This window comes from Tripterygium wilfordii, chromosome 19 (assembly GCF_013401445.1).
Source record: "Tripterygium wilfordii isolate XIE 37 chromosome 19, ASM1340144v1, whole genome shotgun sequence".
NCBI classification, from domain to species: Eukaryota; Viridiplantae; Streptophyta; class Magnoliopsida; order Celastrales; family Celastraceae; genus Tripterygium; species Tripterygium wilfordii.
Window position 1 is genome coordinate 12,878,162 of NC_052250.1, and position 15,315 is coordinate 12,893,476.

Below are 15,315 nucleotides of genomic sequence, written 5' to 3' on the forward strand. Positions count from 1 at the left end.
ATTATTGCCATGTGATTTTCGTTTGATCAAAAATAAATATATTATTTGGTTAGATTTCTATTGTTTCTATTTTCCTGATAATCTTGCTTCTCCGTATACCTATGAATTTCTATGCTTGGAATCCTTTGAGTCGTCGCTTTTGCTTTCAATCGGCTATTATACTTCGAGAGTTCAAAGTCTTTGCGCAAGATTGAAGATCAAAAGCAAGAAATAGAGGAGGAAGAAGTAGAGAGAAGTAAGAAATGTGTTTTCATTCTCATTCAGTAAAAAGTTCAGTTACAAACAACGGCTATAAGCCTTATAAATACAAATTTGAATTGCCAGCTGTTGTCAACGTTAATATTATTGACAAGTCTGTACAACATAAAAAATAAAATAAAGTAAATACTAATTGTGGATTCAAAGGCTTGGGTAAGATATCCAAATAAAAGGAAGCCCAAAAAGTAAATAAGAATAAATTCAAATAACCGGCCCATGTGTGAATAAAAGCCCAAGGTCAGACTTAAGACTATAACCAGATAGGGCAGGAAGAATTCGAAGAAAGCAGATGCAGTTTCAAGGGACCAGACGAACTGAACCAGAAGACCTGAATCTTGTCGTAGGCGTCGTAGAATGCTAAGAGTTGGAGTGTTAGGGTTTTTGGGATTTGGGTGGAGAGCTAATTTGGGTTTTCGTCTATTTGATTTATATGGGAAGTTTCGGTTTCCTTCATTGTAACTGATAAACATTCCTATTTTACAGAGAGGGATGGTGTTGTCACAGAAGCTTCATGAGGCCTTCAAGGGCATGGTGGAAAGAATTACGGGTCCCCGTACAGTCTCTGCCTTTAAGGAAAAGGGTGTGCTTAGCGTTTCCGAATTCATTATTGCTGGTGACAATCTCGTATCCAAATGCCCCACCTGGTCTTGGTATAATTTAATTTTTCATAGCCTTTTTTTTTTTTCTCTCCTCTGATTTCTGTCCGAGCTCAATCAGCAGAGTATTGATAATTCTTAAATTAGGCGTCGTTTACAGAGAATTTGGTAAGTCATATCGTGTAATGGTGTATGATTTGTGTGGTTATAGATTAGATTTTTCGTGTTATGTGACTAAATGGACACACATGTATAGTTTTGGTACACATAGATAGTGTTGGTAGGGAGAAGCAGGAAATGAAGTCAGAGACAGATTGCTACTTCTGGACTAATGGAAAAGTTAGATTGAAGTCAACTTAGCCACTTCAAGCATACATACGCGCGCACACATATATATTCCATAGTATGTGCTTATTTTTATCTCAGTTGGCCTTGTTTTAGTTTGATGTTGAGTTAATTGCTCTTATTCAATGTCATAGGGAATCTGGTGAGCCAAGCAGGAGAAAACCTTACTTACCTTCGGAAAAGCAGTTCTTGATCACTAGAAATGGTAAATAAATAGCATCAGTTTGGTTGGAATTATGTTTTTGATCTCAATTATTATAATTCTTTATCCTGGACTTGTCTGGTGATGCCGAGCAATTGGACTACATTTATGCACTTCCATTTGCTTTTCATTTTCTATTTATTACTTGTGCTCTTTCACTGCTTGTTTTAGCTTCAGAACATAAATCAATTTCTGTTGTTACGAAAGTAAAAAAGTTGCAAATACTGGTATTTTTTATGCCTCAGTATGGAAATGGTGTCAGTTTTTCTGCCTTTTATGACATTAATCAATTTGAACTAGGTTGAATTTTAGAATCCACTTTAATTATTGGAATTGATTCTTAATTGACTACTATGAGTGCACAAAACGTTTGCTGTTCTTTTTCAGTTCCTTGTCTGCTAAGAGCTGTGTCCGTAGAAGAAGAATATGAAGCTGCCGGAGCTGAGGTCTTATTAGATAATGAGGATAATGATGGCTGGCTGGTTACTCATGGAAGACCAAAAGGTATGCTTCTCTTTAGTACTGAAAATCTTGTTCTTTATTGTGGAATTGCTAACTTTATGTCATGTATTGTCCAGAAACTAAATGTGATGAGAATGGCAACTTGCCTTCAATGGAAAGCCTGGAAATAAGCAAAAGAATTCTATTCAGTCGATCCCTACATGCTTTTGGGGTGAAGAAGAAGAACATGTTCCTGATATGGCAGAGTATGAAGAACCTGACAATGTAATCGAAACAGATCCCATGGGTCCATACTATTCACTCTATCTCTTGGTGTTTTACTTCCATCTGTAAGTTCTGACCATTGTCTATTTGCAGGCTACACTTCAATCTACATATCTTGTGGCTCATGAACCAGATGATGACAATATTCAGTCGATCCCTACATACTTTGGGGGTGAAGAAGAAGAAGATATTCCTGATATGGCAGAGTATGAAGAACCTGACAATGTAATCGAAACAGATCCCGTGAGTCCATACTATTCACTCTATCTTTTTGCATTTTACTTCCATCTGTAAGTTCTGATCATTGTCTATTTGCAGGCTACGCTTCAATCTACATATCTTGTGGCTCATGAACCAGATGATGACAATATTCTGCGGACTCGAACATATGATGTCAGCATCACGTAAGATGAACACTGATAAGTGATAATCCTCATAATCCTTTAAGTAAATATTGGTTTCATTTAATTCTTTACGTCATGACATACCAAATTTGCAACTTAGGCTGAGACTACTTTGCGATCTTTGATTAACAAGGAGAATTTACCTTTCATTTCATCCTTGCCTTCTGCCAGCTTTTCTATAAAGAAATTTATCCTCACCTTAGTTTGATGATGATGGTTTTTCATATGAACCAAGTGAAGTCCTTGGTTCTTATTTAAGCTATCATAACATGGTCTTTCTTTCATTAATTCCAGGTATGATAAATATTATCAAACTCCTCGTATATGGCTTACCGGATATGATGAGGTTTGTATTCCTGGGTTTCCCTTTGTGTCTCGTGTCTGTTATATGGCAGAGAATAAGCACTTTTAGAATCTGAGAGATGTTTGGTTGGTATGACAAAAAATTTCATACTAAACTATGTACTCTATATATAATTTGGCTTTGATAATGTGACTGACTTCCTTTTGTGGCTTTCCTCTGTTGCATGGAACAGTAAAAGCTTTTAGAAAAGGAGACCCTTTTGTATGATAAATGTTCATGCTGCTAAATAATGTAACTCTTTATTTCAATTGAAGAAGACTTGAATTAGATTAAACAATGTGAAGAAGTTATCTATGGTTAAACATAAATTTGAAAGGAAGCATATCATCTTCTTTTCTTTTTTTTGCAATATTCCTAATAGAATTTACATCTAAGAACCACCCAAAGCTGTGACGCATTTTAGAAAGAATGCTTTGTGCTTCAAGGTGTGGACCTCAGGAACGTCTGCCGTTATGATTCTGCATCAATAATTGAGTCTAATGACTGTTTTAGCCTGACTGCTGCTCGTAATGATTAAAGAGAGAATATTTCCTTCCTTTATTGTGTGCTTGGTTTCTAAAGAAGCTATGTTGTGATGAAAATCAGTTCATTCTATTGAACTATAATTCTATGTCGAGGAGGCAGCTGCTAGGAAAATTAGTAACCTAATTTTTAGAGTTTTTTTTGTTAACTGCAGTCAAGGATGCTGTTGCAACCAGAGCTTGTTCTTGAAGATGTTAGTCAAGACCACGCACGCAAGACGGTGAGAATAAAGTACCTTGACTGTCTACTTAATTTAGTTACACGAAGCCAGCCACATTGACATTTGATATAATTATTTTGAACTTAGAGAATAGAGAAGGTATATCATAGAAACAGCTTTCAAGAATGTATCATGTTCTTGTCGTAAATTAATTTGCATTTTTTTAATCTGGTTGTGTGCATGCGACACGTGGTGACTAAGTTCTTTTCTTATGGCATGTCATTTAGATATTATAAATATTTACCTTAAAGAACATGATGGATGTTTCTTTTACTTCGTATCTTGCTGCTAATGCTGTCCTAGTTATTTTATCATTTCTGCTTAGGTTAACATAGTATGTATGGATTACCCGTATCATTGGTTTATGCATGTACAGCCTGTCACATTAAGGCTGTTAGTGTTACCTGCTGCTGTGTTGGACAGAATGTGGAATGTGGCCTATATGGTGGGCATAGCTTGGGATATCAATGCTTCAGGCTGTCAGTCAGCTTTAGTGCATTAGATTAGTTCGGTACAAGCAACTGAAGCGAAATGTCCTTCAAGCAAAAAGTTGAATAGTTTGGCATCAGCAGAATAAGGTGTTTGCCAATCTCTGTTACGTGTGAGGACTTGATGGGGAAATCAAGGGTTTGACATTGTTCTCTGGCTGTAGAGAGAGAGTGAGAGAGAAAAAGACGGATGATTTGATGTGAAGAAGGTTCTCTTCTTTCTTAATTTTTTTGTATCATATCATCTGTATTTCTCTTTAGAGTATTGATACTTTAGCATTGTTAAAACTGGGAAAGTCGAATCCTTTCATTTTTTTTGAAATGGTGGTGCTTGACAAGGCATGTTCTAGTTATTTGTGGATGTCATGAACTGTTTTTGTGATCTAAATTTTTAGGTGACTATCGAAGATCATCCCCACTTACCAGGCAAGCATGCATCGGTACATCCCTGCTGACATGGGGCTGTGATGAAAGATTATTGTTGTCTTAATGTCACGTGGAGTTGGGCCAGTAGTTGACAAGTAATTTTCTTCGCTTATGCCATTCATGAGATGATAGAGATTTGTCTTTTTGTCTCTTTTGTGATATAAGGAGATGCTTTGAGCTTGAACATAGTCGAAAAAAGAATCAAGAAATTTTACACAAAAGTAGCAAAGAAATATCCACTTTAAGTCCGTAATTTGTCATTTAGTTGATTCCAACGTGGTAATCGAATGTACTACTAGAAGGATTTCTTAGGTGTATCTGGTGATAATTAATTCCATAATTTGGAGGCCCCATAGTTTTGCAGTGTTATGAAACCTTATATAAGAGGTAGTCTATTGATATCTGCTACTTCTGTGCAGTGTAGCTGGGTTCCATCTTTACCCTCTTGCTCACAGGAAATTCAGTGGCTCTTAATGTTCAGCTTATATCTCATATATTCGGTTTCTGATCTTCCAGTTTACTTTTTCCTCCTTACTTGATTATGGAAATCACTTTGGCTGTAGGTATCTATTTTTATTCTTGAAATTTGTGGCTTCCGTAATCCCGACTATTGAGTATGACTACACAATGGACTTTGATCTTGGTAGCTCAAGCAACTAATCCTAGGTAACTTCCATCACTATTTTACTTTTCTGTTGTTCAAGTCCACTGTACTCACTGGCATATCATACATCTAATATATTTTTATATCTGTATCTATGCATATATTTCTTGTTGTCTTGCTTTTTGTGGAAGCACCGATAAAACATCGCCCGTTGTAAAATCTGCGAAGGTATGAGGCTAGTCTTGCAGTTAGCCTACTGATTGCAGTATCGTTTATATTGTATCGACTAAGCAAGTAAGCATGGCCTCTAACTAAACAATGGTGCATGATACTTGAATCAACAGTTGCTTTGGAAGGTTGTGTCCTCTGTCATAAACATTATCTATCTTATCTTTCGTTGAAATGACCCCGTTTGTTATTTTTGCCAGAATTGAGACAACTTATTTTTATCAGAATGGTTATATCCTCCTTTTGCCATGTTTTACATTATCTTCAATTGGTACTGGTTAAATCATATTTGCATTTATGTCATTTCCCCGTCGCTGCTCTCGATCTCTTATTGTAATTACTATGTGTTTACTGTCTATATTATGGAAGCAGTTATTCAGATCGACATTCTAAACTAACAATGTTTCTGCCGATTCTACTCGCCAGTTTTCTGTTGTGTGTAAGGGTCATGTTACTTTAAATGTTGCTGGTTCAGCATCAACATGTAAATGAATTTAGACAATATCCACACTGCCCATGTTTTTTGTTTTTTTTTTTGCCTCGGGGTTACTTGCCTGCTTTGTTTTACTTATGACATCCGTACAATAGGATAAGTTAGATCAAAACTCAGCGCATGATTACGTGACTTCACTAGGACGAGGAAACGAACGAGGTTAGCAGACCGTGCTGTGCAAAATAATTAGCCGACTGTTATGAGGGAGAGCAGCCACTTATGTCTTCTCTGTCTCCGTTGGGGGAATAGCAATTGGTACTTGTTAAAGCTGGTGATTATAATCTTAATCTAACGATTAACATGATTAACATAGGTATGGTATAATCTTAATCTAACTATTTACTTCGCTAAGTGAGCGACTGTTTCACGAGTCAAACCTACGAGAACAAATACTGAATCTGATTATGATAACAGAGTGGAGTAAATCAGTGCGCCACTCTTGGTGCACGTGGTCATGTTCCTGGATCTTACTACCCATTGATCTTATATGTTACCAGCTCGAGCCATTCACACTACACAATCTACTCCTACCTCTCAAAACCACTGCACTAAATATAAAAAAAAGAAAAAGAAAAAGAAAAAAGATCGAGAAATGGAGAGTCGCCACTTCTCCATTGTAGTGATCTCTCTCTTCCTCACGGCGGCTTCTGCAAATGCGTGGGTAAGCATGCAATCTGAACCTGAACACTCACATATGCATGACCAATATCTCTCTCTCTCTCTCTCTCTCTATATATATATATATATATATATATATATATGCGCTATGCATCTCTTTTTTTAATAAGCCACTATATATAGAACAGCAGCATTCTTACGGATCTTGATATTTTTTTCTCAGTTATCCCAAATCCGATGTTTTTGTCTCACTTATCTAAATCTGAGATGAACGTGCACGATTTCATATGGATTATGTGAGACGTGTGGGGTGTACGATTTCACATGTATCATATTTGTTCATCTCAATATTTGGATAACTGGGATAAAAACGCTAGGATTCTTAACATTTTCAATAGAATAAACGGAAAAATAGCATCAGTCTGGATGGTCTTATAACTGCTTTGCTCTGCATCTCTGTTGACTGAGTTGTAAAAAGCTTCCTCGTTGACAAACCCAGATCACCAAATAAAATTCACGTTTGATTTTCACAGATCCATCCATACATAAATACATACATGTAGTATATGAAAAAGTGGATCCTAAAGTCTAAAGATGCCGATTGCTGATGCATATAATGCAGAATGACTGTGTTTACAACATCTACGTAAAGACGGGGTCGGTGATCAAGGGAGGGACGGACTCTAGGATCGGCCTGACCTTGGGGGACCCACTAGGGAGGTCAGTGTGGGTCCCGGATCTGGAGTCATGGGGCTTGATGGGCCCAAACCACGACTACTACGAGCGTGGCAACCTTGACATATTCAGTGTTCTTGGTCCCTGCATTGGTTCACCCGTGTGCCGCCTCAATGTCACCTCTGATGGGTCTGGCTCGCACCACGGCTGGTACTGCGACTACGTTGAGATCACCTCCACAGGGCCCAACAAGGCATGTTCACGGAACATCTTTCCCGTGAATCGATGGCTCGCCAGCGATGTCCCTCCTTTCCAATTAACGGCTGTGATTGATGAATGTAAGATGCCTGATGGATCCGCAAAGCAGGGGATCGGTGGTGGGAGTTTCGTTGTGGGCAATCCCGAACGATTTGCTGCATGATAAATAACCTCTCTTTGTTGCCATTTTGATGTTTTGGATCCGTTTTCCAGCTTTGGGCTTGTTAGTTTAGTATGGGCTTTTGGCTCATCTTTCAGAGGCCCGTTTAAGAAGGGTTCTCATCTTTTTTTCTCGCAAAAATTCAAAAATTTTAATAAATAATAATTAAAGTATTGTTAATTAGAAAGATAGTTCGTGTAAATTAATGTATTTAGTTATTAGGAGCATGTTTAACTACGAAGTTGCTACGAGATGTTATCATCTAAGAAAATGTGTTGTTGATGGTTAGAAACTATAATTATCTATATATGTTAACACTTCCCTGCACTTGTGGGTTAGGTTATACTAGACCTAACAAATAGACTGTATGGGTTAAAATTACTTGTTGGTAGTCCGTTCATTGGACATTCGAAAGGCCCTACAAGTACCCCTCATATGCGGGTGGTCCGTTCATAAGAACATTCAAAATGTCCAACAGGTGACCAAAACGGGTAAAGCTAGCTTCAATGTCATATTAGAACTTTCAGCCTAACACACATCAACAATATTGTAGAATTATCACGATACATTCTCTTATAAGAAAGCGCATTGTTGATGATTAAAAACTATAATTAAATTATTAATGAATGAATCAACAGTTAAGCTCTTAACAGCAAAAAAATGTCTTAATCAAATATTCAAGTGGGTTGGATCATTTTTCAGTTTTAAAACTAGAGATAAAGATATTAAAAAAATAGGCTAAGCAGAAAAATGCAAAACCATCCGATCACATTTATCATATGATCAAACGGACATCATCGTTGGCACTACAGGGTCTTGTGGTGGCGGTCCACCACGGGGCCCCCTCGTATGGGTTTGCTGTATTCCCATTAGGCCATGAATATGTGGACTTACATGGGCTTCAGCCCACATTGGTATGTGTCCTCACGCAAAAAAAAATCGCCCGGCACGGTCTGCCGTTGGGCCCGATAAATCTGCCGCCTCATCTCATAATTGATAGGCCAGGTTGGGATCAGAGATTCCGAATCCGATTGAACCCTACTGGAACTGTGAGGCTGAAATTTTGTCAACACCTATAAAGATTAACCAGTTTCACATTTTTGGTTGTTTCGCTCCAATCGCACTCCAGACATTTGCAGTGATCGCTACGTCTGTCTCGTCAAGTTATTAGGGTTTCATCTATCAGCCTCTCGAAACACTAGGCTACAGTTATTGTCAAATGGAATCAGTCGATTCAGCCACACAGCCCCAATTCTATCAACAAACCCAACCTCAAACTCTAGATTTCGAGGCTCAAAACCCCAATCCTCCTCCTCCGCCTGAAGAGAATCGTCAGAGTCAGATCGAGACAGGTAATGCCCCGAAACTTGAGATTCAGAAGCCCTTGATTTCCGAGAACGGTGCCATCACGAACACGCACAGTGGGCCCGCCGACAAGGACTTCTCTGGAGGTGAAGAGGAGACTTCCAGCCGCCGTCGCCGCCGTAGCAGATGGGACCCCCAACCAGATTCCAACAATAACGAAAACAATGATTCTGGTAGCGGCCCCAAGAAGAGGAAGTCGAGATGGGCGGATGATGACCCCAAGCCCCTGATTCAGCTGCCGGATTTTATGAAAGATTTCACTGGAGGTATTGAATTCGACTCTGAGATCCAAGCTTTGAACAGTAGGCTTTTAGAGATTAGCCGTATGTTGCAAGCGGGAATGCCTTTAGATGATAGGCCCGAAGGACAAAGGTCTCCGTCTCCGGAGCCTATTTATGATAATATGGGCATTAGGATTAATACTAGGGAATTTCGTGCAAGAGAGAGACTGAATAAGGAGAGGCAGGAGATTATATCTAATATTATTAAAAAGAATCCAGCCTTCAAGCCCCCAGCGGATTATAGGCCACCTAAGCTTCAAGAAAAACTTTATATACCCATGAAGGAATTCCCAGGCTACAATTTCATTGGTTTGATTATTGGGCCAAGAGGGAATACCCAGAAGAGAATGGAGAGGGAGACTGGATCAAAGATTGTGATTAGGGGAAAAGGATCGGTGAAGGAGGGAAGATTGCAGCAAAAGAGAGATTTGAAACCTGACCCTTCAGAAAATGAGGATTTGCATGTTTTAGTTGAGGCTGAAACGCAGGAATCTCTTGATGCTGGAGTTGAAATGGTGAAAAAGTTGTTGCAGCCTGTGGATGAGGTTTTAAATGAGCACAAGAGGCAGCAACTTAGGGAGCTTGCTGCACTTAATGGGACAATTAGAGACGAGGAGTATTGCAGATTATGTGGGGAGCCTGGTCATAGGCAGTATGCTTGTCCTTCTCGTACTTCGACCTTTAAGAGTGATGTGCTTTGTAAGATATGTGGTGATGGTGGGCACCCAACGATTGATTGTCCAGTGAAAGGAACCACTGGGAAGAAAATGGATGACGAGTACCTTAACTTTTTGGCTGAGTTAGGTGGAACTGTTCCTGAGTCAGCAACCAAGCAGAATTCAACAATGGCGTTAGGGGCAGGCGGTTCTGGAAGCAATCCTCCGTGGACCAATAATGCCAGTGGTGCTGGGATTGGTTCACAAAGTGGCTTGGGTGCAAATGGATTTAATCCCACAAAGGAATATGATGATACTAATTTGTACATTGGGTACTTGCCACCTACTCTTGAGGACGATGGTTTGATCAGGCTATTTTCAACCTTCGGTGATATTGTGATGGCTAAGGTTATTAAGGACCGGGTTACGGGATTGAGCAAAGGTTATGGTTTTGTGAAGTATGCCGATGTTCAAATGGCCAATAATGCAATTGTAAGCATGAATGGTTATCGCCTTGAAGGCCGTACAATTGCTGTCAGAGTTGCTGGTAAGCCGCCTCAGCCCGCTGTGCCTCCAGGCCCACCAGCTTCAGCTGTGCCTACTTACCCTGCATCAAGTCAACCAGCTGGTGCCTATCCATCTCAGCAGTTTGCACCAGGTGGTCCTCTTCCAAATGCTCCACCCACCAGCTATGCTGCGACTCCTGTTCCTTGGGGACCACCAGTTCCACCTTCTTATGCTCCTTATGCTCCTCCTCCTCCTCCTCCTGTATCAAGCATGTATCCTCCTTTCCCTGGTCAACTGATGCCACCTTATGGTGTACAATATCCTCCGCAAGTGCAGACAGCGCCACCTGGTGCTCCCCAAACTATGACATCTAGTGAAGCTCATCAAAGTCACCCACCAGGAGTGCAATCTGGAAACAGCAGTTCTGCTCCATCTGTACCAGCAAATATATATGGGAACTCTGTGGCTTCAATGCCATTGAATACTCAACCTGCATATCCAACTACTTCACTAGGTTACTCATCGTATTACAGCGCAGTTCCTCCTCCTCCTCCTGCACCTGCCTCAGCAACTGATAATTCACAGGGCATAAATAATCTGCCATGGGCCCCTACTCCTGTGGTGCCCCCTCCTGCTACTTCGGCTGAGAAGGCGAACAATGGTGCCGATGCTGAGTATGAGAAGTTCATGGCAGAGATGAAATGATGCGGGTCTTTTTCAGTATTACGTTCAAGTTTAGAGGTATATGCACGGTATTCTTTTGCACATGTTTGGTCATTTTCATGTATCATTGTCTAGATATCTGACTTGAATGCTTTAACAGACTGGTGCCACACATATTCGTTTAAGGTGATAATTTAGAATTTTAGATGCAACATGGTCAGGCATGAGACATGTATTTGGTATATGACCTAATTTGCTTAGCCACCTTCGTCTTGGGGCTTACCTTGATATAATTGTCTTGCATATTTAGACTTACTCCGAAAAGTTTCTCAGGCTAGTGGTTGACACTTGACATGGCCCATCCCTAATTTGTTAGATGTAAGCTGGGATGTAGGAATGGTAAGTTAAGGCTTAGGCATGCCGTGATTTTACCTGAATGGTGCTGCATAACATGTTAATCGTGCATCATTTTCCCCAAGAAGCAAAACATAGTATTTTAATGCCTTCAGTAATATATTTTAATGTGTTTGTGCCCACAATGTTCTACTTTGTGACCATATCCATCAAATGGCACAGTTAACAACTCGCACTAATTTGGTTGTGCTTTAAGCAACCTTCATGTGAATGACTTAGATTAGGGGGATAGAACTTTATAATTTAATTTCTTGTGTTATAATGAGCGTCTTTGGTCTACGTCGGTTTTCATAAGATCTTCTGGGAGAAAATCTGTGTGCTTTATTGCATCCCAATATTGATAATCAGTTCAGAAAAGCTTCTACTGCTCTCTCTGTCATCCCATAGAATTTTATTGCCTTGTGCTTACATTGCTCAACTCCCCCCCCCCCCTTCTTTGTCATGATTGCATCCCAATATTGATAATCAGTTCAAAAAAGCTTCTACTGCTCTCTCTGTCATCGTATAGAATTTTATTGGCTTGTGCTTACATTGCTTAACCCCCTTTTCTTTGTCATGATTGTATAATTTTTACAGGACTGATGTTTCTTGGAGCTTATGATCCTGATTTCTTACCTCTTGCCATGAATTTGTTGGAAGTTTGGGACTCACAACTTTAACATTGCTGTACTGTTATGACATTTGCAGAGATTTGGTTAGAAGCTCATACTTTCAGATTCTGAAGAGGACATGCCAAAGCTTATAAATATGAATATTACTATTTGACACTCCAATATAAGACTTTGTTGTGGTTTCTTGTGGATGCCTTTTGCCTCTGTTATAATGTTTTGCTTCTTTTTCAATTTCTAGTTCATTTATGAACTTCCTGGAAGTGTGGAACAACTTCCTGCTGACATTTTTGCTGTTATGTTTTGTTTTATTGGGGATTGTTTAACCATTTGCTGCTTGATTGTGTTAGCCACTTAGCCTATACTTGTACCTTTGGAGATAAACCTCTTTAGTTGTGAGCTTAATTGAGTTTCCTTAGCCGACATATTCCTGAAAGCTTCTCTGGCATGCTTTCCTCGTTCTCCTGTTCAGAAGGTAATCTTGAAATCCTGTCATTCAGGTTATGGGCAGAAAGTTATGATTTATGATTTGTGGATTGGTTTTTGCTCTTCCTATTTGTCTACTATGTTATTCTGATTTTTCTTTGGAGTTTATGTGGCAGGTGGAAGAATCATAGTTGCATTGATTCTCCTGATAATTTGTCAAAACTAATGCTTACCTTCTGTACAATTTATATTTACCTTATCATTTATTTAGAAAATAGCGTAGAGGGGTCAAATTGAATAATAGTGTTGATTGTTATCTTCTTACATTGGAAAATTTGTTTCTGCTTATGGTAAGGATGGTGACAGCTGTTTCATAGCTGCCTTATTAATTGATCTTTTCAGTCATTCAGTGTTTTACTAGGCAGAAGTGTGAGTACGAGGGTACAGGAGAACATGGCTTTGCATGTAGGTATTAGATCATTTGCTTTATTTTTTTTATTTTTTGTTTTAGTACTATGTTAAAAACACTTGGTTTCTGGTATTTTTTCGAGTGTTGTCAAACTATACGCCAAGTAAAGTGGAATTCATACCATAGAAGGCTTTGACTTAGTGTCTGTGCATCTTCTTTTTTAAATGCAAAACAAGTCTTATTGAGATGGGGGACCAACTGACCAAGAAGGTGAAATCCCAGAAATGAGGATACTAAGGAAGTCACATAACTAAAACAGAACAGAAAATTCAGTTTGTATCACTTGGATTTACAAGGACTTTGTGTGCAATTTCCCTTTACTACTGATCTATAGTACTTTCATCTTGATTCGTATCACACTATCACCTTTGATAAGACTTTGTATGCTGTCAGATGCTTTAGTTGCGGGGATGACTGGCATTTATGGGATCATTGCTATAGGAATATACCTGTCCTTTAGGGCATCAATATAGGGTGCCTCAAAAGCACCCATTATTTTATTTCTTCCCTTACATGCCTCTATGGCTCTGTCAATTGTTGTTTGCCTTTCCGCATTAAATGATAGTACTAGACTACTAGTTTCATTATGCATTACATGCCTGCACTTTGAAAATATACTGACTGTTGTTAATCTGCATACATGGGACAGAAGAGTGTATTCCCTAATATTTTGGTGAGAATTATGGTAATCAAGGTCAACTTAGTGTTTTTGAATATCTCAGTAAAAGACGTATTTTTGAGTATGCGGTTGCATTGGAGGATGAATACTGGACAGGTGCTTTCTTTTTATGCGTGAGCACTCTTTTCAATAGAACTAAAAATATAGGAAAATTTTGATATCTTACTCCGCATCATGATGAAACTATTAATTTCTATTTATTGTCGTGCTTTTTCAAAAAAAAATTATTCCGTTAATAATTAATCTTCAATTTACTAGTTGCCGGTCATCTGTTTTGTGTTTTGCTTGATTGTCGCCCACCCTCCCAAGGCCCTCTCTTGTCAATTCAATATGATTTATTTGTTGGTGGAGGCAATACTTCTCCTTTAATTGGAGAATATCTATTATTAAGAATTTGATATTATTGCCTATAGCTATTGGGAGTGGTTTGCAAATAATTGGGATCAATTGTTTGCGTTGGGTAGTCCAGTTTTCTTGGCAAAAGTAATCCGTTGCAGTTACAGATATCTTATTAACATTCTCATTTGGAGCATATATTTCATGCTATTGTGAGTTATTGACAAATTTTCCAGGTTATAAACTACTGTTTATTTGCATTTTATGATTGTGTAGCTTTCCACTGAGGAAGTTTTTTTTCTCATGAGTTCCTGAACAATCGTACTGTTTCCATTTCCTTGTTGTTTTTAACCCCCTGCTAACATGGTTGTGCACAAGTTGGTCAGGATTTACTTCTTTGAGATGCTATGAAGTTTGCAAGTTGTGTAGATCTCACAGACTCTGTGGGTCCCCATCAGAGAAGATTTTTGGTGCGCGGCTAATATAGATTCCTTTAATAACTTTAATCCAGAATTTCTTGTTCCAGCATAGGTGTACCGCTTGGAATCCCAGTCTTGGACTCTTGTATGCGCACGGCTTTGTTATTTAAGGAGCTATTTTTCTTCTGTTGGTTTGGGTTGTGATAGCTCTGAGTTAGTTTATGTGGTTTTTGCTACTTTTGTCTCATAATATTTTTTCCGCTGTGTTCTTGCGCATATTATCTGGTTTCATTTGTTGTGTAGTTCTACACCCTGACTATGTTTTTGATTGGTTTGCCATCTTGCAAATGCAAATATGCAATGTGTCTAGGATTTGTTTTAAAAACATCCTGCCGTTCGTGATTCCTTTTTGACGATGGTGCTCATTAATCTCATTGATCATTTTCTGAATTTCGCCTTTGTTTATTATGTTTCGTATAAGATTTGCTTTCCAATAATGAAATGAATCTTGCTTTCTTCCTCTACCCAAGAGGCATTTTCAAAAAAAAAAAAAAAAAACTGTGGTGTTAGATGATAGCGGATTCTGAACTTTGTGATGTGGATTTATGGGGCCTCTGATGAGAAGGCTAGGCACATATGATACTGAAGGCTATGAATTTTCCATGTTTGCTTGTTCCAAGAAACGTACTGAGTGTGCAGTGTTACTTTCAGAGGAATAGGAATTCACCGAAGAAATGTAAGATGAGAGGCTGAGCAGGGCCAGCGCTAGCGCAAAAGGAAGGTCGTGAAGAGACCATAGATGAGCGGCACTAATGTGAAAGACTGGAGTTCAAACTTGAAACCACTTTCCTGATCTGTTCATGAGTTTCAATTCCCAGACGCATGCAATATCCATTAATAAAGCC

At 38.9% G+C, this 15,315-nt stretch overlaps 3 protein-coding genes across 3 annotated transcripts; all 3 read left to right on the top strand.

Moving 5' to 3' along the window:
- The first annotated feature begins 522 nt into the window (after positions 1-522).
- Positions 523-5,686, top strand: LOC119986232 (autophagy-related protein 3). The gene is given in 12 exon segments (XM_038830800.1): positions 523-621; positions 742-908; positions 1,334-1,404; positions 1,789-1,905; positions 1,980-2,051; positions 2,261-2,370; positions 2,446-2,531; positions 2,826-2,877; positions 3,572-3,637; positions 4,521-4,594; positions 4,596-4,646; positions 5,115-5,686. Coding segments are annotated over 12 exon segments (972 nt in total). The 5' UTR covers positions 523-612; the 3' UTR covers positions 5,212-5,686.
- Positions 5,687-6,415: 729 nt separating this feature from the next.
- LOC119986231 (PLAT domain-containing protein 3-like) lies at positions 6,416-7,742 on the top strand. Its single transcript, XM_038830798.1, has 2 exons — positions 6,416-6,537; positions 7,117-7,742. The coding sequence occupies exons 1-2, from the start codon at positions 6,469-6,471 to the stop codon at positions 7,588-7,590; spliced, it is 543 nt and encodes a 180-aa protein (XP_038686726.1). The 5' UTR covers positions 6,416-6,468; the 3' UTR covers positions 7,591-7,742.
- An 838-nt stretch (positions 7,743-8,580) lies between these two features.
- Positions 8,581-14,706, top strand: LOC119985252 (splicing factor-like protein 1). The gene is made up of 2 exons (XM_038829489.1): positions 8,581-11,137; positions 12,050-14,706. Exon 1 carries the CDS (start codon positions 8,807-8,809, stop codon positions 11,099-11,101), a length of 2,295 nt encoding a protein of 764 aa, XP_038685417.1. The 5' UTR covers positions 8,581-8,806; the 3' UTR covers positions 11,102-11,137; positions 12,050-14,706.
- The last annotated feature ends 609 nt before the right edge of the window (positions 14,707-15,315 follow it).